This window comes from Lactuca virosa, chromosome 1, assembly GCF_052849685.1.
Source record: "Lactuca virosa cultivar CGN04683 chromosome 1, Lactuca_virosa_CGN04683_v6, whole genome shotgun sequence".
NCBI lineage: Eukaryota > Viridiplantae > Streptophyta > Magnoliopsida > Asterales > Asteraceae > Lactuca > Lactuca virosa.
This window is the reverse complement of record NC_136426.1, coordinates 27,230,174-27,256,362: the sequence shown is the minus strand read 5'-3', so window position 1 is coordinate 27,256,362 and position 26,189 is coordinate 27,230,174. Positions and strand designations below refer to the sequence as shown.

Sequence of the window (26,189 nt, the reverse complement as noted above, 5' to 3'; positions counted from 1 at the left end):
ATCAGTTCATCATGACTTATCATTTGAACAAGGAGGAAACAACATTGAGTCAACTTCAAAGCTTGCTGAGAATTGCTGAAAGTGGAATAAAGGGAAAAAGTGTTGCCTCCACTCCTACTGATGTTGCTCCCGGCTTGGCTATTAGGAAAGGAAAGGGGAGTAAGAGGAAAGCTCTCTCAAAACAGAATTGGAAGGGAAAGTCCCAAACTGGGTCCTCAAGCAATGGATCCAAAGGAAAAGCCAGTTCTGATGCTCCTCCTGCCTCTGATCCTAAGGAGGCTACTTGCTTTTACTGTCATGACAAAGGGCATTGGAAACGAAGTTGCCCCAAGTACTTGCAAGACAGAAAGGATGGCAAGGTTAAGCCAACCTCGGCAGGTATTTACACTATCTTATCTAAAAACTCATCACATTCAAAATCGTGGGCCCTTGATACAGGATGTGGTTGTCGCATTTGTTCTGACTTGCAGGGACTAAAAAGAAGTGAGGATGTGGAGCACGGGAAGATTAACCTGATTATGGGAAATAGGAGATCATCACCCGTTACCAAGATTGGAGTTTATTCTTTAGTGCTTAGTAGTGGGTTATGTTTAGATTTAAATAATTGTTGCTACTCGTCAGAGATGACACGAAACATCATTTCATTTTATGGTTTATATAGACAAGGTTTTAGATATTCTTTTGATAATGAGAATGGTTCTATCTATGCTTATAAGAATGGTGTATTTTATTTTGAAGCATTACCTTGTGATGGCGTGTATGAAACTGTGATAGTTGTAGACAACTTAGGTAATAGTGTGTTGAAAATTGATTCGTCTAATGGTTTAGAAAAAGCATGCTTGTGGCATTGTCGTCTTGGATATGTCAATAAGAAGCACATTGCCCAACTCCAAAAGGATGTAGTGTTGGAATCATTTGAATTAAGGTCAAATGATACATGTGAATCTTATTTGCTTGGAAATATGAATAAATCACCTTTCACTGGTTCTTGTGAAAGAAGTGACGGATTGCTGGATTTCATACACACAGATGTGTGTGGGCCCTTCAGATCCACTACAAGGGATGCAAATCGATTCTATGTGACTTTCACTGATAATTATAGCAGATATGGATATATCTACTTAATCAAGCATAAGTCAGAAACCGTTGAAAAGTTCAAAGAGTTCAAACATGAAGTCGATAATCAATTGGGCAGGAAGATCAATATGCTCAGATCTGATAGATGTGGTAAGTATCTTAGTATCGAGTTCCACGACTATCTCAAGGAATGTGGAGTTCTTTCACAACTAACACCTCCTAGGATACCACAACTTAATGGTGTGGCTGAGAGGCGTAATCGAAGCTTGTTGGACATGGTTTGTTCCATGATGAGTCAAGCTTCACTTCCAATCTCATTCTGGGAGTATGCCTTAGAGATTGCTGCCCACACTCTTAATCTTGTCCCACCAAAGAAGGTTGCCAAAACACCTCACGAGATGTGGACAGGGAAGGTTTCCTCGTTGGCACATATCAAGGTTTAGGGTTGTGAAGCTTTCATTAGACGAGAGACTCATGACAAGCTTGAACCTCAAAGTGAGAGATGTATTTTCATTGGCTACCCACAAAAGTCCTTTGGATGTCTGCTCTACAGACCTAGTGAAAACGTGGTCTTCGTAGCACAAAGGGGAGTCTTTTACGAGAGAGAGCTCAAATGCAAAGAGGACAGTGGGAGTACAGTTGATCTTGAATAAATTCAAGAGTCAAGCGATGAAGAAATCTCTAACACTAGCACTCAACCTGAGGAAGAAATTCATGTTGAACCAGTTGACGAGTCGTTACCTCTTAGGCGTTCTAGTAGAGTTAGCGTTCCACCTATGTTGTATGGTTTCCATATAACTGATAAGGTGATACGTTTATCAGTGATAGCACACTGGTAAATTTGGATGAACCTACTAACTACAAAGAAGCCATGGCAGGCCCTGAGTCTGCTAAGTGGAAAGAGGCAATAGACAGCAAGATCAAGTCCATGTATGACAACCAAGTTTGGAATTTGGTTGATAATGTACCAGGTCGTAAGACAGTTGGGTGCAAATGGATCTTCAAGAAGAAGAACGACATTGATGGAAAGGTACACACTTTCAAGGCTAGACTGGTTGCGAAGGGCTATACTCAAACCCCAGGGGTTGACTATGATGAGACATTCTCACCAGTGGCTAAGATTAAATCTATTAGGGTTATGTTGTCTATAGTTGCGTTTCATGACTATGAAATTTGGCAGATGGATGTCAAAATCGCTTTCCTTAATGGGAAGTTAGATGAGGATGTTTACATGATTCAGCCAGAGGGTTTTGTGGATGCTAAGTACCCCAATAGGGTGTGTAAGCTTGAGAAATCAATCTATGGATTGAAACAAGCTTCTTGTAGATGGAATCTTTGCTTTGACGAGAAAGTTAAAGAGTTTGGCTTCTCTAGGAATGAATATGAATCTTGTGTATATGTCAAATCTAGTGGGAGTATAGTCACCTTCCTAGTATTGTATGTTGATGACATACTACTCATAGGAAACGACATTCCAACTTAGCAAGAGGTTAAGTATTGGCTTGGAAAGTGTTTCGCTATGAAGGATCTGGGAGAGGCTTCTTATATTCTGGGAATAAGGATTTTGAGAAATAGGAGTAGAAGACTAATGGACTTAGTCAAAGTACGTATTTGGATAAAGTGTTTAAATGTTTTAGCATAGAGAGTTGCCTATCCAGACTAATACCAAACTGAGTAAAACTCAGAATTCGAGTATTGATGCTGAGATAGCAGAAATGAGTCGAGTTCCATATGCTTCCGCCGTTGGATCGATCATGTATGCTATAACATGTACTCACCTTGACATGGTTTTTGCTTTGAGCATGGTTAGTCGATATCAGGGAAATCCGGGTAGAGCTCATTGGATAGCAGTCAAGAACATTCTTAAGTATCTGCGAAGGACTAAGGACCGGGTCCTTGTTCTTGGTGGCAGTGATGACTTAAGAGTTACTGGGTATAGTGACGCCAGCTTTCAGACAGACAAAGATAACCTCCTTTCTCAATCTGGCTGGGTGTTTACCCTTAATGGAGGAGTTGTAACTTGGAAAAGTTCTAAGCAGGAGATGGTGGCTGATTCTACGTGTGAATCAGAGTACATTGCAGGAAGCGAATCATCAAAGGAGGCTATATGGTTGAAGATCGGTTGCCTTGACCAAGTCATATCTTGGAGTAGTACCAGCCATAAAGGAACCTATGGAGATTTTATGCGATAATGAAGGAGCGGTTGCCTTGACCAAGGAACCAAGAGATCATGGTATATCGAGACATATCGACAGAAAATACCATTTCATCATACATAGGGTTGAAGAAGGAAACCTCGTCGTAAAGAGGGTATCATCTGAAGAGAATCATGCAGATCCCCTCACAAAGGGTCTAAGTAGGATTAAGCATGTTCAACATGCGAGGAGCATTGGTCTGAAAGATGATATTAGTTTTAGTGATTAGATAGATATTTAGAAACTTATAACAAATAAATGTTATTGACATTTGGCGATTAAGTAATGGAGATTTATTTATGAGTATTTTTTACTGTCTTTTGTCAATTGTTTATCATGGTGTTTCATTTTTGCATGTTTTACTTCCTGAATAATTAGATTATTCAAATATCCACAGTCGATCATACTTTGGAAGTATGTAGTGAATTAAGGTTGTCATGAATTGGGTTGTAGATTGTCTAAGGGTATAGACATAGCAATGGTTTGCTGCAACATTCATGAGTACTTTTGAAATGGGGATTTAAGTATTGGATTTAACCCACGCTCGGAGAATTACTTCATGGAATTTATCAAGAGTAAGTCTGAGACGATAATATCTTATAATCTTTAAATGGAGATATATGAGTTGTTGTTTACAAGTTGGTTGTGCATTGATAATGCGTAAACGCATCAGTAACTTGATGTTATAAAATGTATTGTTGTGCATGATTTGATGAGTAAATAGTGCAAGCATATAAGTCGAAGTTTATCTGTTCCTTTTGCCCTTAAAGGGAAAAGTGATATCTTGGTCCCCTCGATGATTTGGTGTTGACTTATGTGTCGGTCCCGGTCAGGACTAAGTTGATGTGTCGATTAAGTTCTTTGTCATTACAAATCAGAAATTGGGGGACAAGCTGTTGTACAATGAGAATGATTTTGTTCCATGTCATTTGTCCACATGACATCTTGCAGAACGGAGGATTATATGATCACTTATCTTAGGACACATATTTGACTAGGTCAGAATTTGATAGAGGCTTTGAGAGCTAAAATTTGCTAGTCAATTTTTGAAGTCATACTTGCAATTATAGTTATTATACTTATCTGTGACATCCCCAAATTCACGGTCATTTTAAAACTTTTATTTATGCTTATTTAAAAATCAGAGTAACTTTTTTGAAAAGTAGTATTGCGGAATTTGTTCCCAGAAAAACATGATAATAATATTATCAGAGCATTTCCAAAGAAATGTATTTTGAAAAGTAGTGTCGCGATTAGATTAAGCCCCCAGCCCCTTCTAGAAGGTGTCACGTCACCACATGTCACAATTTTGTGGAGCCACGTTGTCGCGTCTCTTGGAGGAGTGAGAGGTCGGCTTGCCACTTGGCGCACTCCGGTGCTGCCACGTCATCAGCACACGTATTCTCCTGAAATCTTCGGACGGCCATAACTTTTACATATGAGCTCCGTTATTGACATTCTTTATATCCCCAGAATCCTCTTGACGATCTCCACAACTTTTATTAAGGTCTAGACATCTAATTCTTGCTTTCACAAAAATTCATATTTAGACTAGTTCAGACAGTTAAAGTCTATGCGAAATTCATAACTTCTTCATATGAACTCCGTTCTCGACTGTGTTTATATCGACAGGTTCACATTCACAAGATCTTAAATTTTCATTTAGATTATTTCAACTAACAATCAACCGATTAAAATTTCGATTCCTATGCTCGTACTGTTGCGCTGAAACTTCGAGAAATCGTAACTTCCTCTCACAAAGTCATATTTAGGCGTTCTCTATATGCACACTTTCGGTTTAACGACTACTATGACTTTCGTTTAGATAAATTAGTATAAAAAGCAATTTATCAAAATTTCACTTTATTCGATACGCAGAGTTGTGCCGCTTTATTCGTGAAACTTCGAAGAAGCATAACTTCTTCATACGAAGTCGGATTTCATCGTTCTTTATATGTACGGTATCCATGTCACATATACTATGCACTTACTTGATAAAAGTGGATGTCTTAGAATTTGGGAAGAACTTCGTCTTAGCACTTTAACTTTTCTTCTAACGTAACCTAAGTATAATGATTACTAAGTCTTAGTCTAATACTCCTGGTGACCTAATGATAGTCTAGATTCCTCACTAATTTCAATGAATACTGAGAGTTCTATTAAATAAGGATCAACCAGGCAGGACAGTTGGGAGCCAGGATCATTTTGGCATATAGCTTTTCTTAAATCCAACAACCAAGCCAACGTGACCATTCTAGACACCTCTCCTATAAGTAGATCAATCGGTATTTTGACTTGGAATTATTGATAATTCTTATTTATAGGTTCATAATAACGACTTATGACTATAAATATAAGTTACACTAAAAGCAAAAGAGTGTAGCTTAACTTACGGAGGTTTCAGCGAAAACTGGGAAAAACACGCGGATAGAACTTTGAAACTGAAAGCTCTACTTGCTGGACACCTTGACCCCTTAAAACCTTACTAAAATATCTTAAAAGCTTAAAGGGACCGGACTCAAGGAAATAAATGGTTCACAGAGTTTCTTGCAGGATTTTTGTGATGAAATGAGCCAAAAACACAACTATTTACAGACTTTTTGGGGGCGCGCATCGAGCATTTATTAGTTATCTGCCACGTGTCACGATTAGATTAAGCCCCCCAGCCCCCTTCTAGAAGGTGTCACGTCACCACGTTTCATAATTTTGTGGAGCCACGTTGTCGCGACTCTTGGAGGAGTGAGAGGTCGGCTTGCCACTTGGCACACTCCGGTGCTGCCACATCATCATCACACGTATTCTCCTGAAATCTTCAGACGGCCATAACTTTTACATATGAGCTCCTTTTTCGACGTTCTTTATATCTCTGAAATCCTCTTGACGATCTTTACGACTTTTATTAAGGTCTAGACATCTAATTCTTGCTCTAACAAAAATTCATATTTAGACCGGTTCAGACTGTTAAAATTTGTGCGAAATTCATAACTTCTTTATACGAACTCCGTTCTCGACTGTATTTATATCGACAGGTTCACATTCACGAGATCTTATATTCTCATTTAGATTATTTCGACTAACAATCAACCGATTAAAATTTCGATTTCCGTGCTCGTACTGCTGCGCTAAAACTTCGAAAAATGGTAACTTCCTCTCACAAAGTCATATTTGGGCGTTCTCTATATGCACACTCTCGGTTTAACGACTACTACGACTTTCATTTAGATAACTTAGTCTAAAAAGCAATTTATCAAAATTTCACTTTATTCGATACGCAGCGGCGTGTCGCTTTAATCGTGAAACTTCGAAGAAGCATAACTTCTTCATACGAATTCGGATTTCATCGTTCTTTATATGTACGATATCCTTGTCACATATACTAGAACTTTGGTTAAGGTTATTTATCCTAAATAACATTATATCTAAAAGTCATTTTTAACGCTTTTTATATCTTAATTGACTAGCCTGAATCTGCGGGTGTTACAATTATATTAAAATATAAGTTATTTTTGAAAGAAAAAAATCAAAACACATAAAACAAAATATATTTCTAAAAAAACTAAGCAAACTAATAATATATATCTCTTAAAAAAAGCAAGCAAACAATAGAAAGAAAAGATGCGACTCAAAAAGCAAAAATAAGGAGGGAATTGAAAAACATGACATTTTGAAATGATTATTTAATAATAAAACATGTGTTTGAATGTGTGTATCCGCTTACATATATATTTGATCATTGGTTTGTTTAGCAAACATGTATGATTGTGTGTGAATGTATCAATAGGCATGCATACATTTTTCATCATTGGTTTGTTTAGCAAACATATGTTTAATATTGTAACATCCGGATTTTCAGGTATGTTATTTTTAATTATTTATTTTGAGGATCATTGATCTACTCGACGAGTTGGTTCTATAACTCGTCGAGTAGAAGCGGGGTGTCCACGTGAGTTTAATGAACTACTCGACGAGTCCAAGAGTAGACTCGCCGAGTAGGCGCTGTAAGTGAAAACCCTAGATCCCCGGGTTTGGGACCTATTTAAAGGCACTTATAGCCTCATTTGCGGCCACACCTCTCTGAGAAGAAACCCTAATCGCCCCTTGAGCTTGTGAGAGAGTCTTGAGCCTTACTTGAGATTTGTGAGTGCATTTTGGTGAAGGAAAAGAAGATTACAAGCTAGGATTGAGAAGAGGCTGATAGATCTTCTGCTTATTCGTCCAAGAGCTTCTATTAGAGGTATCAAGTTCGAACCTTTCCCTTTTATTTGAGTAGATATCTCATCTTGAAGATTAGGGCTTCTTTTCCTTTCATTTTGGGACTTTGAGGATTTGGGGTTCATGAGGAGGCTTAAACTCCAGATCTGGACCTTAGGAGGTCTTTAGCACCCAAAGGTTCCTGCTTTATTCAGCCTTGATGGTATTTATGAGTGAAAACCCCATTTAAGTCATGTTCTTGGCATTTCATGCCCAAAATGCCATGCATGGACACCAAGTTCAGACCTTTACGAGATTATTGGGTGTTAGAAGGTCAGATCTATAGGTTAGAGAAGCAGATCTGACCTCAGAAGGTCATTTGAGTAATCTCATGGACGAAACTCGCTGAGTCCATAAGCGGACTCGACGAGTCGGATCGTGTTGCACCATGATTCGTGATCAGTGGTAACCGTCGAGAAAAGGGCTAACTCGACGAGTCGAGTGAGGCCTTAGGAGGATTCATAGGACACGTATGGACTCGCCGAGTCACCCGAGTGCACTCGACGAGTCTGGTCAAAGTTGGACCGTTGACTGGGGTTGACTTTTAGGGTTTGGTCAACATTTGGACACTTGACCATTGGAGGGTAAAATGGTATTTTCCCCTTCTGATAGAATATAGGGAGGGATTAGTCTAGCCTTTGAGAGCCGTATTAATTAGAGATAATTACTTTATGTGATTAGGCCGAGGCTAGATTAGATATTCGAGTTCGAGACTTTTCGAGATTACCCGAGGTGAGTCTTCTCACTATACATTACCTAGAGTGGTATCTATGTGCAGACCGGAGGGTCTTATGTGTTATGTGTATGTTTGAGTTTATGTGCATTGTGTTATATGTATGATATATGTTATATAGACCGGACCGGAGGGTCCAACGATTTAGACCGGACCGGAGGGTCCAACGAGCTAGACCGGACTGGAGGGTCCAACGAGCTACGGGACTGGAGGGTCCCGCTGAGACACATTGACCGGAGGGTCATACCGAGTTATAGACTCGAGTGGCTTATGTGTTGTATGTGGTATTTTGGGGGAACTCACTAAGCGTTTATGCTTACCGTGTTATGTGATATGTGTTTCAGGTACTAGCGAGGATCGCGGGAAGGCGTCGACATGATTTGTACACACTGGCAGAGGATTATGTTTTGAGATTCTGTGATATGTTTTATTATGAATAACATTTAACACATGAGATCTTGAGAATATTATATGAGTTTTATCATGTATGAAAAATGAAAAATTGTTTTAAAATTTACGTTGTTACAAATATATGTATGATTGTGTGTGAATGTATCAGTAGGCCCACATATATTTTTTATCATTGGTTTGTTTAGCAAACACGTGTTTAATATATGTATGGGCCTATACACTTCTTTAATCATTAGTTTGCTAATGAGTGTGAATGTATTGGTTTGTTTAGCAAACATATACAAATATGTATATGTCTGAATATATGGGTGGGCCTACACATATTTTTGATCATTGGTCTCTTATGTGTTAGAATGTATGTGTGGGCTATACATATTTTTCATCATTGATTTGTTTAGCATCATCATTATTTTTAATAGATGTAGACTAATAATTAATATGACATCTATAGATGACGATGACCTTTAAGGTAACACTAGGTGTGAGACTCGTGTACTACACGGGTTTATTAAAAATAAAAGTTTAATATCAATGTATAAATATTAAATATTTTTTTTAAAACACTTTTACATAACTGCGAACGTTATAATGAATAAGTAATAATTCAATCTATACTAATAAAAAACTATTGACATATTTTAAATAATGATGTTGAAAATTAAGGTGTAAACATTAAATATTTTTTAAATTAACTTTCGAAATAGATACAAACGAAATGGTGAATAAGTAGTTATTAAATCTATACTAATAAAAAAAATTATTGACATATTTTAAATAGTTGTTATGAATCAAAATTTTCAAATACTTCTTTGAAGATTGTGTTCTTTTTCATTTATTATAGTAGAGATAGAGATGTATTATACACACATATTTATTTATAAAATTTGAATAAATAATAAATTTGTTAGAATTCAAATTAAAAGTTCAAAAAATTAAAGGTATGTTTTGAATTCAAATATATCATCAAATACACGATATTAATTGTGTCATTAGAGCATCTATTTGAATTTCAATATATTTGTTAATTAATAAACATTTAAATAGAATGAATACTTTACATATATAATAGTAGACTCATTAATTAGTAGAATTGATTATCTCTAAATATTATTAAAAAAGAACCATTAATTCTAACCTAAAGCAATCAGAGTCATTGCTTGCATTTCAATCATATATTCTCGACCATTAGATTTTTTTTTCTAAATTTGCAAATCATTGACAAACAAATAATAGAAGCCACTGTTGATCTGTTATGTTGCATCATTCTGTGTTTTAGGTTTCAGACTTCACAGAAACAGTTTGTTGGATCAAATGGCTCCTAATGCTCTTCAAATGTTTGATACAGGTTTGCATTGCCTTTGATTTTGTAGCAGCAGATGTAGCCTCAAACACTGGTGAGAGAAATCTTGATCCCTTCATTAGATAACACATGTTATGAAGGTTCAAGTCTAACAATACTACCATCTGAAACCAATGAAGCTTGGTCTCTATCCACACACAATCCCAAAGTCAACTGTGTAGTGTGCTGAACAGAGATTTGAATAGGAGAAAATTCGGCTCAATGAAGAAGAGAAGAAGTTGTTGCTGCGAATACAAGTCAGTTTCTTGTTGCTTTTTTTTGTTTGTTTTGTTGTTATCACGCTCTGGTTCTATAATAAGTCTCGATGTTGTTGAATCATCTTTGAATATCCAACAGCCATATTGCATCAACTCCTCCTATTGGTTGGATATAACAGTCTGATTACCCCATTACTTTGAAATTTGTATCTTGACAATTCATAGATGGTTTACTTCTGACCCAAGAGAAGAGTTTCATCTTTCATGTCTAACTTTATTTCTTTTTTGCTAGATTAAATCTTTTCATGTCCTTTTTTAGTTATTTATGTATTTGTTTGGTGTCTATTATTTTTTCTATGTATTATTTATTCAGTTCCATCGTCTTATTTTTTTAGGTTGAAGCATCCACAAGTAGCCCACTGAGTAATCATGGGGAGGAGAGGGACAACATTCATGTTGCTATTTCAACTCATGTTGTCACTTCAAGTGTAAGTTGTACTTGTATGAGTGTGTTCCTTTGTTTTTAAGATGTTTCCAAAAAGGTTTATGTTTTGTACTGATATAATGTAAACATGTTGTCTTCAGGTATTTGAAGAGGATGTTGCTTCGTTGTTGAGTTTGCAATGACTTACATTGTTTGATATCTCTTCAGCAATCATCCTCCCACATCAATGCAAAGGTTGATGCCAAAAGAAATTATATTGTTATACTTAATCACAAATTCACGAAGTAAGTCCTAATAGGGATAAGCAAAGGAACCGACCCGGCTAGAACTGGCCCGGGAATCGAACTTGGTGAAAAATAGGAACCGAACCGCCGGTTCTACCGGTTCCGGTTCTATCGGTTCCTGGTTCCTACCGGTTCTTGCTGTGTCTCCAATGTTGGAACCCGTCCTCGAGAAATAGCAACATACGGTTCCGGTTTTTGCCGGCTCTACCGGTTCCCGGTTCCAAAAATCCACAAGAATATCGTCCCGGTCCCGGCCCGACCCGACCGGTTCCATCGGGTACCGGTTCCGGCCGGTTCCCCGGTCCATATGCTCATCCCTAAGTCCTAACTCCCACCCATTGCAGTTTGTAGTATATAAAAGGTAATATTGATTTATAAGTAAAATAGGGATCAAAAATGAAAAAAAAAAAAAAAAAAAAAAAAAAAAAAAAAAAAACACTTTTCATTAAAATCCAAAAAAAAAATTACACTTGGTCTTTGGTTTGTTGTTTTTGGTTTTTTAAATTTAAAAAAATCCCCATGAATTTATAGATTATTATGTCCATTTCTTGATATCTTAACATTCAAACTTATTATTTAAGTTTAATAAATACAACATGTATTAATGGCCAGATGAATACTTATCCATATTAGTTGTTAAGTAAGGCATTTTAACCATTTAAGCATGATCAGTTTACCATACATTTTGATAATTTTCTTTGCGTCTGTCTAAATTCTTGTTCATTTAATTTTAATCTTCAAGCCTTACATTCATCATTCTTTCCCATCTATATATTTATAATTTAATAATTCACTTTATTTAAAGTGTAAAAACATTGCTATTTCTTTTAAATCTCAATTATGGTAAAAAAACACTTTTTTTAATGATGCAGGTTTATTTTAGATCAGATCAGGTGCGTGCTTGTGTAGTAACGTGTGGTGGTCTGTGCCCTGGTTTAAATACAGTGATTAGAGAAATTATATGTGCCCTTCATCACATGTATGTCGTCACCAGAGTTCTTGGAATTGATGTAAGTCTCCATATATAAATATAATCATTTCAAAACGTATATATAAAAAGATACAAAATTATATCATGATTCTTATTATATTTGTTTGTGATCTTGTGCAGGGAGGATACATAAGTTTCTACTCAAAGAATACCATAACACTAACAAGTTTGTAAATGATATTCATAAACATGGTGGAACAGTTCTTGGTTTTCAAGAGGTGGCCATGACAAATCAAAGATAGTTGACAGCATTCAAGATAGTGGTATCAATCAGGTGTTTGAAGTTTTACATGTTGAATGATTAATATTTTTTTAGTAATGATTCATGCATGCATCTTAATGAATGATTGATGAATTTGATTGATTGCTTTATAAGGTTTATATAATTGGAGGTGATAACTCAAAAAAGGTGCAGTTGTGATTTCTGAAGTACGTTGCATTATAATATCTCTCCAAGACTCATTTTTTATGATTATGGATTGAATATATTTATATAATTTGTGGTTCAATCTATATATATGCAGGAAATCAGACAAAGGGGAATTAAAGTTGTTGTGGCTGGGATTCCAAAGACAATTGACAATGACATTTCGGTATTTTCAATCCAGATAATTCGACATTTTAATTAAAAAGTAAATTAGTTGTATCTTTTCAAGTCAAATATATGATCTAAAACTATTTCATTCTTGTTTCAGGTTATTGACAGGTCATTCGGTTTTGATATTGCTGTTGAAGAGGCTCGACGTGCTCTAAATGTTGCATACGTTGAGGCGGAGGGTGCAGAAAATGGCATAGGAGTAGTCAAATTAATGGGGCGCTACACCGGTAAGCTCATCTTGCACTAATAACCTCTCTACACAATAATGGTCAAATGGTCATTTAGTCTCCTTCAGACAGTTTAGTTTAGTTCATTCGGTTCAAAAAATAAAAAAACTTTATGTATACAACACTTTATCCTTTAGCACACTATTCGTAGAAATTTGAATGGAGAGAAAAATATGTTTCTTTTTTGCTTAATGCAGAAACAACTTAATAGGAAAATCATAACACTGCGAGTTTTAACTTTTTACAAATTTCTACTAAATTCTATTTTACCTTCCAATTTTCCCAAGTGTGTTGTCACTTTATTCAACATTTTTCAAACATCATTCATTCAGACAACATTTATCTACTCATTTGAATCATTTATTATTATTATTTGTTTAAATTGTTGTTTCATGGTTCATTGCAATGTTTGCAACTCTTGCAAGTCGTGATGTGGATTTATGTTTAATAGTCGAATCGCCCTTCTATCTTTATAAAAATCATACATATCCCACATACATGATTCGTGTTGTTCCAAGTAATGCATCTGACAATATCTATTGTACTCTTATTGCTCAAAGTTGTGTTCATGGAGCCATGGCGGGATTCACAGGGTTCATTAGTGGGCTTGTGCATGGTCGACATACTTATATTCCTTTCAGTGTAGGTTATATCTATTATCACTAGGAAAATTTTCAGAAAACCAATACATTTTCAACCAGTTATTTGAAAAAGTCAATAGTTTTTTTCCTTCATAAATACCATTCATATTTATAAATCTTTTAAAAAACATTATTATTTTAATTTTTTTTTCAGAATACAACGGAATTTCTAACCATGGAACAGAGTTTGTTAACAACTAGCGGTGAGAATGGTTCGACTTTTTTACTAAAACCAAAAGCAAACCGAACCATTCTCACCCCTAATGTTTAACAAACTTTGTTTCATGGTCAACTATATTGTATTCTTAAAAAATGATGTTTTTTGAAAAAAAAAATATATATCTTAATATGAATATTTTTTTAACCTTTTGAAATATGAGTGTTTTTTATTAAAGAAAAAAATAAAGTGGTGGTTTTTCGGATAAAATGTTGAAAAAATAGTATTTTTTGTGAAAACTTCCCTTATTACAACTGTGATTGTCTATTTTCTTGTGTTCATGTTGTGTGATGATGATGATGATGATTTCTTGGCATGCATGCAGCGTATAGTGGATCATCATAATAAGGTTGTGATCACTAATAGGATGTGGGCAATGGTACTTTCGTCCACAAATCAGCCAAGCTTTTTGGGACCAGAAAAAGTGTTGGAGTTCCAGAAAGTGGAAGAACAACGTACAATGGAGCTTGGTTGATGTGAGGGGTTGCATCATGAAGTGGAAGTACCTGATGATGACTGCTTTTGTTACCCTTGTATAGGTCCATATCCATATCAATGGGGTGCACCTTCTTTTGATGCTGGTGAAGCTTTTGCCATGATGATGACTGTTTTTGTTACCCGTGTAGAGGTCTGTTTGACCGTTTTTGTTTTTTCATTTTTGCTAATACTATTAAAAAGTCAAAATTAATATTATTTACATGTTTCAATTATTTGATTTAGTCAATTGGTGGATTCATTGCGATTTCATTGTATGCAAGTGTTACCCCCTTGCCTCCATCTATTTTAAGCAGTGGTGTTGTTTGGCAAGTAATTATAATTATTTTGAACTTTTAGCTAAAGATAATTAAATGTTTTTTAAATAAAAAAATAGACAAATATGTTTGTCTTTTCTTTTGCTGTTAGGGAATTGGCATTTTGTTGTCTCGCTTGTTTGGAAGAGTAACGGGATCTTTTGTATCTATGTAAGTTGACAAATCTCAACTTTTTTTAGCTTCTAAATAAATCACTATTTTTATAAAAAAAATAAATAAATGAAGAATTTATGATTTGTTATTTGCAGTTTGAAAGCGGGTCTATTGGTTGTGACCTGTGTAGGAAGTCGAAGAGTTGTACAAATCTAGCAGGGTTCATGATTTTCTTTTCGGTTCTTGGTATTTTCTTTTCCAGTTTTACCTTTTTATATAATTTTAAAAATTTAATACATTTATTTACATATTCTTATTTTCAAACTGTTAATATTTTTTATTTTTTAAATCTTATTAACATTAATTATAATTCGAAAATATTTTAAGCTTTTAATTGTAATTCGAAAATATTCTAAGATTATAATTATAATTCAAAAAATTTTGAAGACTCTAATTAAATTTGGTAGTATATGATCTTTATTTATTTAAATGAAAAATCTTCTAAATATCTTATTAACTTTGGTATGATTCTGATTATTTTTGGATCGATTTTTTAAAATATTTTAAGCTTTTAATTGTAATTCGAAAATATGCTAAGATTATAATTATGATTCGAAAAAAATTGAATGCTCTAATTAAAGTTGGTATTATATGATCTTTATTTATTTAAATGAAAAATCTTCTAAATATCTTATTAACTTTGGTATGATCTTAAATCAAGGAATATAAATTTTGGCATGAAAATCTCTTACTATTAACATTATATGAACATAAATCTCTCACTGTGATATCTATCTATTAGTGTACATCACTTTTATCCAATGATTTTTCAAAAACAATATTATAAGTTAAATTAATATCCACTTTTCCACCATGAATACAAATGTCGGCATGAAAAGATAATAATTTTTTATGTTTTAGTAAACTAATTGCAACTTCCTATCTTAGGACTGGTCACATGGGGGATTGTAATGGTTATTGAATGCTCAATCAAATGATTGCTTAGCTTTGATTGCATATACAATTTAGCTGCACAAGCATTTTACATTGCTTTATTCTGTGTGTGTTTATCTTCGTCTTTGATATAACTGGATAAGTTTTTGAAGTATAATGTCTTCATGCTAAAAAGTGAAAGTGCAATGACTTAATACAATCATTTATTTTCCGTCATAGCAACATACTTTGAGTTTGTTTTCAAAATGTAAGTACATTGTTGTTTTGGTACAAAATATAAGTGTATTTTTGTGGTTAAATTAAAACTATATTATCATGATAGGTTAACTTTAAAGAGGTATTTGCATTTTGACTTAAATATAAATTTGATGCAAATTCTAATGGTGTGGTTATAGGTGGCGTTCAGGGCCGGCTCAACCAGTTTAGGGGCTCTACGCGGACCAAAAATTTGGGGCCCATTGGCATTTACTATACTTTATGTTATAAACCCTCCTCCTTTAAAGCCTCGGATTCATATTTTCTTTTAGACATGATTATTGATAATTTAATTAACAATAACTATCACCAAGACAATAAAAAGTAAACAGAAAGTAAATAGTAATGAATTATAGATTTATAGATAGAAAATACCTGCTTAACCTGCTTGGCAAAGTGAGTTCTTAACAACAACCTTGACCTTGAGGGGTTGACTCTTTGACAAAACTGAGATGGAAATATGGAATTGCAAAACTATAATTCGTTCCAACCAAAATGGCAAAATCGTTCCTTCCAATATCCAAAGTCCAAACCGGATTTGGCTGATTCCAATATCCAAAATCCAAACCTATTGTCACACCCCGAACCAGACGGCGGAAAACGTCCGGGAGCTTTTGCGTGACTTCATCTTGTAATATCATCACAATGTATATAATTGAAACAAGACAACACCATCATCATACATATCAAAATACAACCAGCATTGTTTACATCAAGTATAGTATCATAGATTACATGCCCAAAATATTCAATGTATGATGATAACAAAATATAACAAATTTCCACATTTCCTGCTGACCTTTCCGCTTAACGATTCCCTGAGAATACAAGTTATTTTGAAAACGTCAACATATATAATGTTGGTGAGTTCATAAGCATGTTTGAATGAAAGAGTTTTGTATTGTTCGTAAATACCAGAAAATCCGATATTTTCTAAAAAAAATGGTTTGAAAGTGATGTATCAAATCAGGTATTTATGCATGTGTGTTTTCCGTTTTTGGAATGTATATAGAATGTAATCGAATAAAAATCCTGTATTTTCTGTTGTAAGTAAAAGGCATTGTTTAGCTGTATATTTAAACAGAAAATCCTATATTTTCTGTTTATAAAAGTGTTGTGGTCTCAACCCTAAGACCGAATATCAGTGTATGAATGTTTTTGTATCAACAAGATTTTATAGGTGTTCCATAAAATTATGTTGGAGAGGATCTCTATGTGAGCCGTTTTAACCATACTTGATTATGACGAATTCGCCCGTCGTGGCGTTCTTAGGCGCCGGCTTGATTTACGGTAAGGTTTGTCACCCTAGACTGGCCTAGTCTAACTGTAGCGAACAGCTCAGGTGTGGGGTGTCACCCCGTATAGATCTATACACAAACTCTCACTCTCCCTCCAGGAGACTCTGGTTATAACTACATGCTACGATTGTACACTCGAGAGGTGTCAACCGACATGTCTCACTAGAATCCTTGACTGAGTTTACGCGAATATTGTATTATGTTATATAATGTTTACTTGTATGTTTTATGTTTGAAAAGTCCAACGAGTATGTATATGAATGTACGAGGCCCAACAGACATGTAGAAGGACCACTAAGGCCCAGTAAACATGTAATGTATAGTTTAGGTCCAATAAGCATGGATATGGGCCACTAAGGCCCAATAAACATGTAATGTATAATCCAGGCCCAATAAGCATGTAAATGGGCCACTGAGGCCCAATAAACATGTAATGTATTGATATTGCCATATTTATATGCATTTTTAGGCAATATTTATTTATGTTTTTATTAATATTTTGGTTATTTGCATAGAATAATGGTACTTATAAGGATAAATTGTTATTTGCAGCCAAAATAGAAGCATTCTCGAAGATAGGGACTGAAACTGATAATATTTGGAACTTTGGAGGCTTAAAGGGAAGAAGGATGAAAATTCCACCAAAAAGACGTGCTCACGACGTGAATTGTTCATGATTCACGATGTGAGCAGAGTATTCTAGAAGATATGCATCCGGGTGGAAGAGTCCTTGTCGAATACGAAAAGATCGCATTCACGACATGAATCCTTATTGTTCACGACGTGAACTCGGGAAATCATAAAACTATAAATTCCCTTGCCCATTACGACTTGGGGAGTTTTTTGGCTGATTGGAAGGTTACCCGAAGACGATTTTGAGCAGAAGAAGAGTTCTGGAAAAGGCCTTCAACATCAAAAGGAGTAAAGGTTCATAATCAGTTAATTAGTTTGATAGTTATGAACATGTTTGATAATTTGATTTGCTTTTGCTTACTCGTTACTATGAGTAGTTGAATCTAGCAGCTCTTGTCTAGCTAGATGAAGCTTCTGAATTATGTTTTAGCTTAATGAATATTGAATTTGATTAGTTGGTAAATTGCTTGTGTTTGATTATCATTACCTAGCATGTTATTTTAGTTTCTTAGTTGCTTAAATTCATGTTCTGTGTAGCTTAGTGATCATTAAATTACATGAACTTGAACCCTAGTGATTTAGTGAACATTGAATTGCTAGAGCTAGGATCGACCAAAATCTTAGATAAGTGATAAAAGTAACTAATTTAGCTGTGCTAGAGGACATAATTTATGACCATAATTGTGTTTGCTTAGATAAATCTTACATAGCTCACCTATAATTAATAACTAATTCTGTGTTTTACTTATGTGTGACCATACAAGGTAGTCCATGAATTGGTAAAAAGATTAGTAAATTTGGACTTGAATTGCTAATTACATAATAATTGGTGACCAACTTTGATAATCCATAATTATTAGCTAAATATAAATAAAGAAGTGGATTCAAACTACACAGGAGTGTTTTTAATTAATTGATTGAATTTTGTGATTTAAGTTCGTCTGGTCTTGCAAAATCAGATAAAACCCCCTCTTTGCTCTAAAATTAGGTCAACTTAATAGTAGATAAATTAAGTAGTCAAAACCGTTCCCTGAGATCGACACCCAACTTACCCAACTATTCTATAATTTTGACTAGGTACACTGCCTAGGTGCAATTAGTTAGTTCAGGTAGTTAGGTTATAAATAATAAAATTAGGTGTAGCTATTTGCACGCATCAAGTTTTTGGCGCCGTTGCCGGGGAACGGCTTATTTGATTTGTTTGATTTATTTGCTTTAGGTTGATTGATCCTTTTTGTGGGGTAAAACCTGCAAAAAGTTACTTTTTTTCAGCTTAGTTTTTTTTCCAGTACTAGGCTCACGACGTGAACCTTAAGTTCACGACGTGAGTTCAGTAACTTTTAGATTTTCTGCGATTTTCTTTTCTGTTAGTTTTTCTGCGACAACACGAGGTGGTAGTATTTACCACGACATGGTGGCCAGTCTGTAGGAAATTTTTATTTAGTTGTTGTTCAGTTTTACATTTTTCATTTTTTTTGTTTTGCAGGAGTTGATGACCATAGGATCCAACACACATTTGGTGCCACCGCTTGAAGATCCGGAGTCTACGCTGCACAAAAAGAATAATAAGAAGTCGCCTTTACAAGAACTGAAATCAGCCTTTTCAAGGTAGTCAGGAAAGAAAACGGGAGAATCGAGTTCAGCCTCAAAGAGCAAGTTTGAAGTCTTCGATCAATTTCCTAATCCACACGAGCCCGAGTACGAATTAGAAACAGAATTTGGACTTTATACGAGTGAACCCGAGAACGAGCCGGAGAACGAAATGGCGAACATTGATGAGATGGCCATGGGGGACTACAAAAAGCGCATTCGAGATGATGTGGGGCCTGGTTTAGTACACCCTACAATTCCTGCTAATGCCACATTCGAGTTAAAGGGACACATCCTTACTACACTTAAGGATATTCCATTCTATGGAAAAGATCACGAAGATGCTTTCAAACATTTAGATGAAGTGAATGACATTGCTGATTACTTTAATGTTCCAAATGTTGAGAGAAATATTGTCTTGCTGAGGATGCTACCAGTTACTTTCAAAGGAGCTGCAAAAGACTGGTTGAAGGCACTTCCACATGGCACAATAACTACTTGGGCTCAAATGCGTGAGCAGTTTTTAGATCAGTTTTGCCCACCATCCAAGATAGCTAAACTCAAGAAGGCGATAGCCAACTTTGAGCAACAACCAGGGGAGTCATTATACGAGGCATGGGAGTGTTACAAGGGCTTGTTAAGGAATTGTCCTCATCACGACCTCAACATCCAACAAGAAGTATCTATATTTTACGATGGAGTAAATGTCATGACGCGTCAACTTCTTGATTCGCAAGGACCGCTTACAAAGAAAAACCCAAATCAAATCAAGGTGTTGGTTGAAGAATTTGCAAAGCACTCTCGTGAATATCATAACCCAAGGCGTGATGGAATAAAAGGCAGTAGAAGTGCACAAACTGAAGAGATGGTTGTTGTGATGGCAATGCTTAACACTATGGATAGGAGATTGACCCAAATGGACCAATCAATTCATGCAATTCGAGTTGGTTGCGAGAGATGTAGTGGCCCACAATTGACAAAAGATTGCAATATGGATGAATATGGAAACAAGAAAGCTCAAGTTTTCTATTCAAGTGGGGACAAATACGATGAAGATTGGAGAAAACCAAAGAAGGAGTGGCTGCCTTACGATGAATACAAGAAGAAAAAAGAAGAGAAATATAGGCAAACTGGCCGGGGCTTCTACCAAAGAGAGCAACCACCAGCTGAGAAGAAAGTTGAACTAGAGACCATGTTAATGAAGTTTATGGAAGCTTCAGAAAAAAGGCATGATGCTACTGATACTGCAATGGAGGATCAAAGAACTATGATGAAGAATCATCATGATATGATGATTGACCAACAATCATTATTAAAAAGTCAGCAAGCTTCCATCAATAACCTTGAAGTTCAACTTGGTCAACTTACTACTTTGGTAAATACAAGATTGTCTCCACAAATTCCTGAAAAGAAGACCCAATCTCACGTCATGGCCATTGATACTGAAGAAGAGGCGATTTCTGAATTCCTAGAAGCTTTAGAAGTGGAGCCAAAGCCATCTGAACCAAAGCCTAAGAAGACAAAACTCGAAAACGAAGAATCTGCTGGAATACCAAGTTCACGTCGTGAGCCCGCTATGCTCACGTCGTGGGCTCGGTCTGAACAGAAGAATTTCGTATATGTTCCAGTTTATCACCCGCCTTTACCATTTCCTTCTCGAGCACATCTTAGTCCACTGGAAAGGGAACACCTGGAGTTTATTCAAGAAATAAAGGGTATTTCTATTAATACTCCTTTTATTGATTCACTTGCAAAAGTTCCAGAATACGCGAAGTTCCTCCAAGACCTAATAGACACTCGCCAAGAATTGAAGAAGAATTCTAAGGTGATCCTTAGTGAGCAAAGCTCAAGGGTTGTATTGGGAGAGATACCTAAGAAGATGGGAGATCCTGGATGCCTCACTCTTCCATGTGAGTTTGGCAATAATTTGAAGACATATGCTTTAGCCGATTCTGGGGCTAGCATTAATTTGATGCCTTTTTCATTTGACCAAAAGTTAAATATTCAGAAGATGAAGGCTACAAAAATGACAATCCACATGGCAAATCGTTCAGTGACTCGCCCAAGAGGGATAGTAGAAGACATCCTAGTTAAAATTGGGAAATTCGTTTTCCCAGTTAACTTTGTAGTGATGGATATGAAAGAGGATGTGAATGTCCCCATCATTCTTGGTCGCCCTTTACTAAACACTGTTAGGGCTCTTGTCGATATTCGAGAATCCAAGCTCACGTTGAGGGTTGGTGATGAAGAAGAAACTTTTGGACTATAAGATGGTTTCCAAGGATATGATGTTCAAGGTGAAGTGTTCAATATTGAAGATGATAATGAGCTTGAAGAATTGGAGAAACTTATGGAAGAAGAAATTAAAACAATTCATCAAGTCAAGTGCACCAAGCCAAGAGCTTCTGTTCCACTTGTATTCGAGGTGTTTGCTTATAAAACACCAACATCTTTGATAAGTGAGGAAAGTGATGATATGTCTAGTGATGAAGAGGAGGTTACATCAAAGGTGACTAGCCCAGTGGTGAAGGAGGAGGAGAATATTATGAAGCTTAAAAATGATGAAAAATTGAATACTCAAGGGATCAAACGCAAGCTCGATGGAGACGAAGTCAAGGCTAAAAAGGAGAATTCTAAGAAGGCGTATATTCATCGAGTTCAAGCTTACAAGAAACGTTTCAAGGAGCAAAAGATTCAGGTGGTGGACTCTTCTGATGATTCAACGTAGGAGGCACGGAGTCCAACTCAAGACTCCTCAAAAAGAAGCGCTTCTCGGGAGGCAACCCGAATTTGGTTTGCGTTTTCTTTCTTTTTCTTTTTGCATTTTTAGTTTTTTTTAGGAAATCGATCATATCATCCGAATCACTATATTCATAATTACACACTGAGTGTGAGGTCCTTAAAAATTAAGTGGTAATTATTAAGAATCAAGTTAATAGACAAACTTGAAATTAATAAAAATTTTACAGTATTCACGACGTGAATTATCACTATTCACGACGTGAGTTGAGGATGTAACGGACAATATATCATTAATCCATAATTAGCCCATTTTCTATTAAAATTAAATGGCCCATTATTTTTAGTCCAGTCCAATTTTGGTATAGATTGAATAGCCCAGTTTTTAAGCCCAGACTGAATTCACGACGTGAACCTTTTAGGATTCACGACGTGAATCCTGAAATACTCGGGACCACAGATTAAAGAACACAGAACCCTCTTTGACCAAACATTTCTTTATTCCCACGAAGTGAAAGAGGCGACTGGTCCCCCCTTGTTCGATTTCGGCCGACACACGTTCTTTAATCCTCTTTTGCTTACGTAATCCTCCAAAATTGGTATATTAATCTTCTTCCCATTGTTTATTATTGCTTTAATTGCTAGATTTAGGGGTTAGGGTTTACTTTTCTTTAGTTATTAAAGATTGATACCCTAAATGTTGAAATCGTTACTGCATGTGCCTACAATGTACTTAGATATGATCTAGCATAAAACCCCAAGTATTGTATTGGCCCGATTTGTACAGAAATTGGATAGTTTCATGGTGCGACGACGAACTCACGACGTGAATTCTGGACTGGACATTATGCTGTTTCTTTTAATTCTAATCTCTTGGTTTGATTTTGTTGGTTTTGTTTGCTGCTTATTATTGCAGAAATGGCTCCCAGAAGAGAAGTTCCAACCGGGGTTGCTAATCTCCACCCGTTTTACGTCTTTCCAATGAATATGTCCCGAGAAGTCTTGACCCGATGGAACAATCGGTTGGGGTGGCTTTACAACTGGGAGATTGCAGTCGCACCCACCATCAATTGGACACGGTTGAGGGAAGTTGGACTCATGGATAGGCTGTCCCCATTTCTGACCAAAATATTTATTGGAAATGGTTATTCGTTTACTTGCTCGGGATGGCTCAACCTTTTTCGCATCCAAGAGCGGGTATATAAGGAGTTTTGTGTTGAGTTTTTCTCCACAGTTAAATTCCACGAGAATGTCCAAGACCCCCATTATCCACAAGCTTTGGTATTCCGTCTCGGGGGTGAGTATCGGGAATGCAGCCTCACGGAATTTTCTTGGAGGTTGGGGATATATAATCCCCAAGAGGCAATGACTCCCGAGTTTGGCATGTTTTTGAGGGATGCAGCTAGAGGGTATGCGGATAATGTCACTGGGTTTGATTTCTGGCATAATATTGCCTCCGGAATATTCAATTCTGGAGTGTCCCCCGAGAGCAGCATTCGATCTCCTATCCACCGAGTACTACACCGATTTATCACTTTCTCTATCAATCACAGAAGGCATGGGGACAAGGTGACAAAGCAGAATTTATTTTTTTTATGGTACATTTTGCAGTCGGGAGTGTGTTGCAACATTCCCTATTTTTTGGCACGCTTTCTGGCTGACTCTGCTGCCAGTTCTCGGCCCGGGAGCCCTATTTGTGGAGGGCATTTCATTACCCATTTGGCCCGATCGTATGGGTTGCTTGTTCCCGGTATCAATCGTTTCATGACTTGCATGGATGAACATGAGTTTAGTATGGGTTATTTGGAGACCATGCGGGTGGTCCAAAATTATGGAACTCACTGGGGTATTTTGGGGTCGGATGATAAGGATGGTGGTGAGCAGCAGGGTGATCAACCCACACCACAACCAAGGCCGAGGAGAAGAAATGTGAGAGGACGAGGGGAAAGAGGACAGCCAATTCGCCAATCAGCATCCATGGTAGCATCACACTTTGGGGATGATATGACAGGGTATTTTGACCAGCTTTCCTTGAGCATGAACTGGATTGGTGGGACAATGGAGAATTTGGTGCAACATTTCCATGTGGAGCAGCCTCCTCATTTAGGGTATCATTACCCAATTTTCCCTAGGATGAGCAAGTATCGAGGCCAAGGAGGAGACGGAGTCGGGACTAGCGGAGCGAACGAGGATGATGAGGATGATTAATCGTTTATTTTTAGTTTTATTTCGTTTATTTTAGTTTTGTTTGGTTTGGTTTTATGTTGTTTTTTTTAATTTGTTTGGATTGTAAGACTATTAAGATATTATGTTACTTTTATTTTCTTTTGGTTGTTTGATTACAGCTTGCTAAGGAGTCTTGGGAAGGGAGTAAAGTCGAGTAAAGAGTCGTAATCGTCTAGTCAAGAGTCATTACAAGTCTAGAAGTTAAGAGTCAAGACCCATAATTAAAAATAAGTGTGGGGTGAGTCGAGAGAGAGGATGAGATTAGCAAGGAATCATAGAAATTTTGCATTCAGTAGTGTCTTTGACAATTTAGAAATTGGAATTGGATGCCAAAAGTAATGAGAAGAATGGGCAGTCTCATTTTTCAGTCGCCCAATTTTCACGACGTGAGAATACATTATTCACGTCGTGAGTTGAGTTATTATAGATTTCCGATTCCACATTCCTGCGACCTCACGTCGTGAGCCTATATAACTCACGTCGTGAGTTTTCCATTTTCACTATATTTGGAGTTTTTATGACGCGCATGCTGGCTGTTTCCTCTACTATACAAAGTGGCGTATGCTTTCCCACATTATTCTATACATTTTGAAGACTTGCACCATTCTTATGGGAGTTTGAAGTTTCGATTCATTGCTGTTTTGCTTGTTGGCTCACTTACATCTTTCGCGAGTTCAAGTCCAAGAAGAAGTTCCACATTCGAGATGCGCATTTTGTCCACACTTATGGAGTTCGATCACGCCACTATCCCAGGGGAGTCTGTTCCTTTTTCTCCCTTTTATTGCTTTTAATTTATTTTATGCATACAATGAGGGCATTATATGTAATAAGTGTGAGGTAGGAGGTCGAAAAAGTAAAAAATAAATTGCTAAAAATTTTAGGAAACTTTAAAAAATTTTAGAAATAGATAATAATCTAATATAAGTTCTAGTAATAATTTGAATTTAAGTTGCTAGTGTTGCATTGGGATGATCTGATAAAGGCTCAAATGTTTAGTTGAGCCAATATACGTTATAGTGCATTTGTGGCCTCCCTTATTCTAGTGAAACCATGGGACAAAAACACAACCTCGCTTAGTTTGAGGGATGCGATATGTTTAGCAGCCTAAACCTGAAATGTATCCAGGAAAATTAATATCCTTAACCAATAACGGTTGAAGTAAAGCGCCCTTGCTTAAGCATGTAGGTTTTTGAGTGATATAAAAAAGTGAGTACATGTAAAAAAAGGGAGAGAGAAATTACCAAAAGTAAAGAAATTGAAGAATTTTGGAGCATAAAAGTATCAAAATATGAAGATCAAAGATCAAAAATTTTGAAGTCTCAAAAGTTGAAGATACGAAAGTTACACAAAAAGGTGGTGAATTCAAAGAAATAAAAGATCAAATATCAAAGAAAATAAGAATTCAAGAGCTCCAAGTTGTGGTATCTTCTAAAAGTTGTAATTCTCTAGTTTATGTATGCTTGGGTAGCTTTGCAAAAATACCTTGAGGTTAGTAAGCTTTCTGAGGATGGATTCGGAGGGTTGCATAAAATGAGCGTTGTTTAAAAGAAGTGGGCGAGTGTTTATGAGGATTGTGAGTATTTAGAATTGAGGGGGGGTTACTTAGGAGAAATTTTAGACACAAATGCATGCGTTGAGGTCTTGGCATAATAGCTGAGCTTGAGTTGGATCATTCTATGTGATATTGGTGATGAAGGTTTGATTTAATAATTAGATTTGCTTGAGGGCAAGCAAATAACAAGTGTGGGTATTTTGATACTGTCATATTTATACGCATTTTTAGGCAATATTTATTTATGTTTTTATTAATATTTTGGTTATTTGCATAGAATAATGGTACTTATAAGGATAAATTGTTATTTGCAGCCAAAATAGAAGCATTCTCGAAGATAGGGACTGAAACTGACAATATTTGGAACTTTGGAGGCTTGAAGGGAAGAAGGATGAAAATTTGTGACATCC

At 36.1% G+C, this 26,189-nt stretch overlaps 1 protein-coding gene and 1 non-coding gene across 2 annotated transcripts; one reads left to right on the top strand and one right to left on the bottom strand.

The window, feature by feature from the left end:
- The first annotated feature begins 19,434 nt into the window (after positions 1–19,434).
- LOC145112258 (uncharacterized) lies at positions 19,435–21,990 on the top strand. The gene is made up of 4 exons (XM_079048446.1): positions 19,435–19,830; positions 19,894–21,087; positions 21,196–21,502; positions 21,560–21,990. The coding sequence occupies exons 1-4, from the start codon at positions 19,435–19,437 to the stop codon at positions 21,988–21,990; spliced, it is 2,328 nt and encodes a 775-aa protein (XP_078904572.1).
- LOC145151602 (small nucleolar RNA R71) lies at positions 19,819–19,925 on the bottom strand. The gene has a single exon (XR_013732167.1). It is a non-coding gene; the product is annotated as a small nucleolar RNA R71 (small nucleolar RNA).
- Positions 21,991–26,189: the final 4,199 nt, after the last annotated feature.

What these genes read in the sequence shown, in the direction of transcription:
- LOC145112258 (XM_079048446.1), top strand. Translation starts at nt 19,435, where the DNA reads ATGGCGAACATTGATGAGATGGCCATGGGGGACTACAAAAAGCGCATT. An exon ending in AGATAGCTAAACTCAAGAAG is followed by an intron (nt 19,831 to 19,893) that starts GCGATAGCCAAC and finishes GAGTGTTACAAG; the next exon opens with GGCTTGTTAAGGAATTGTCC. An exon ending in AATTGAAGAAGAATTCTAAG is followed by an intron (nt 21,088 to 21,195) that starts GTGATCCTTAGT and finishes AATAATTTGAAG; the next exon opens with ACATATGCTTTAGCCGATTC.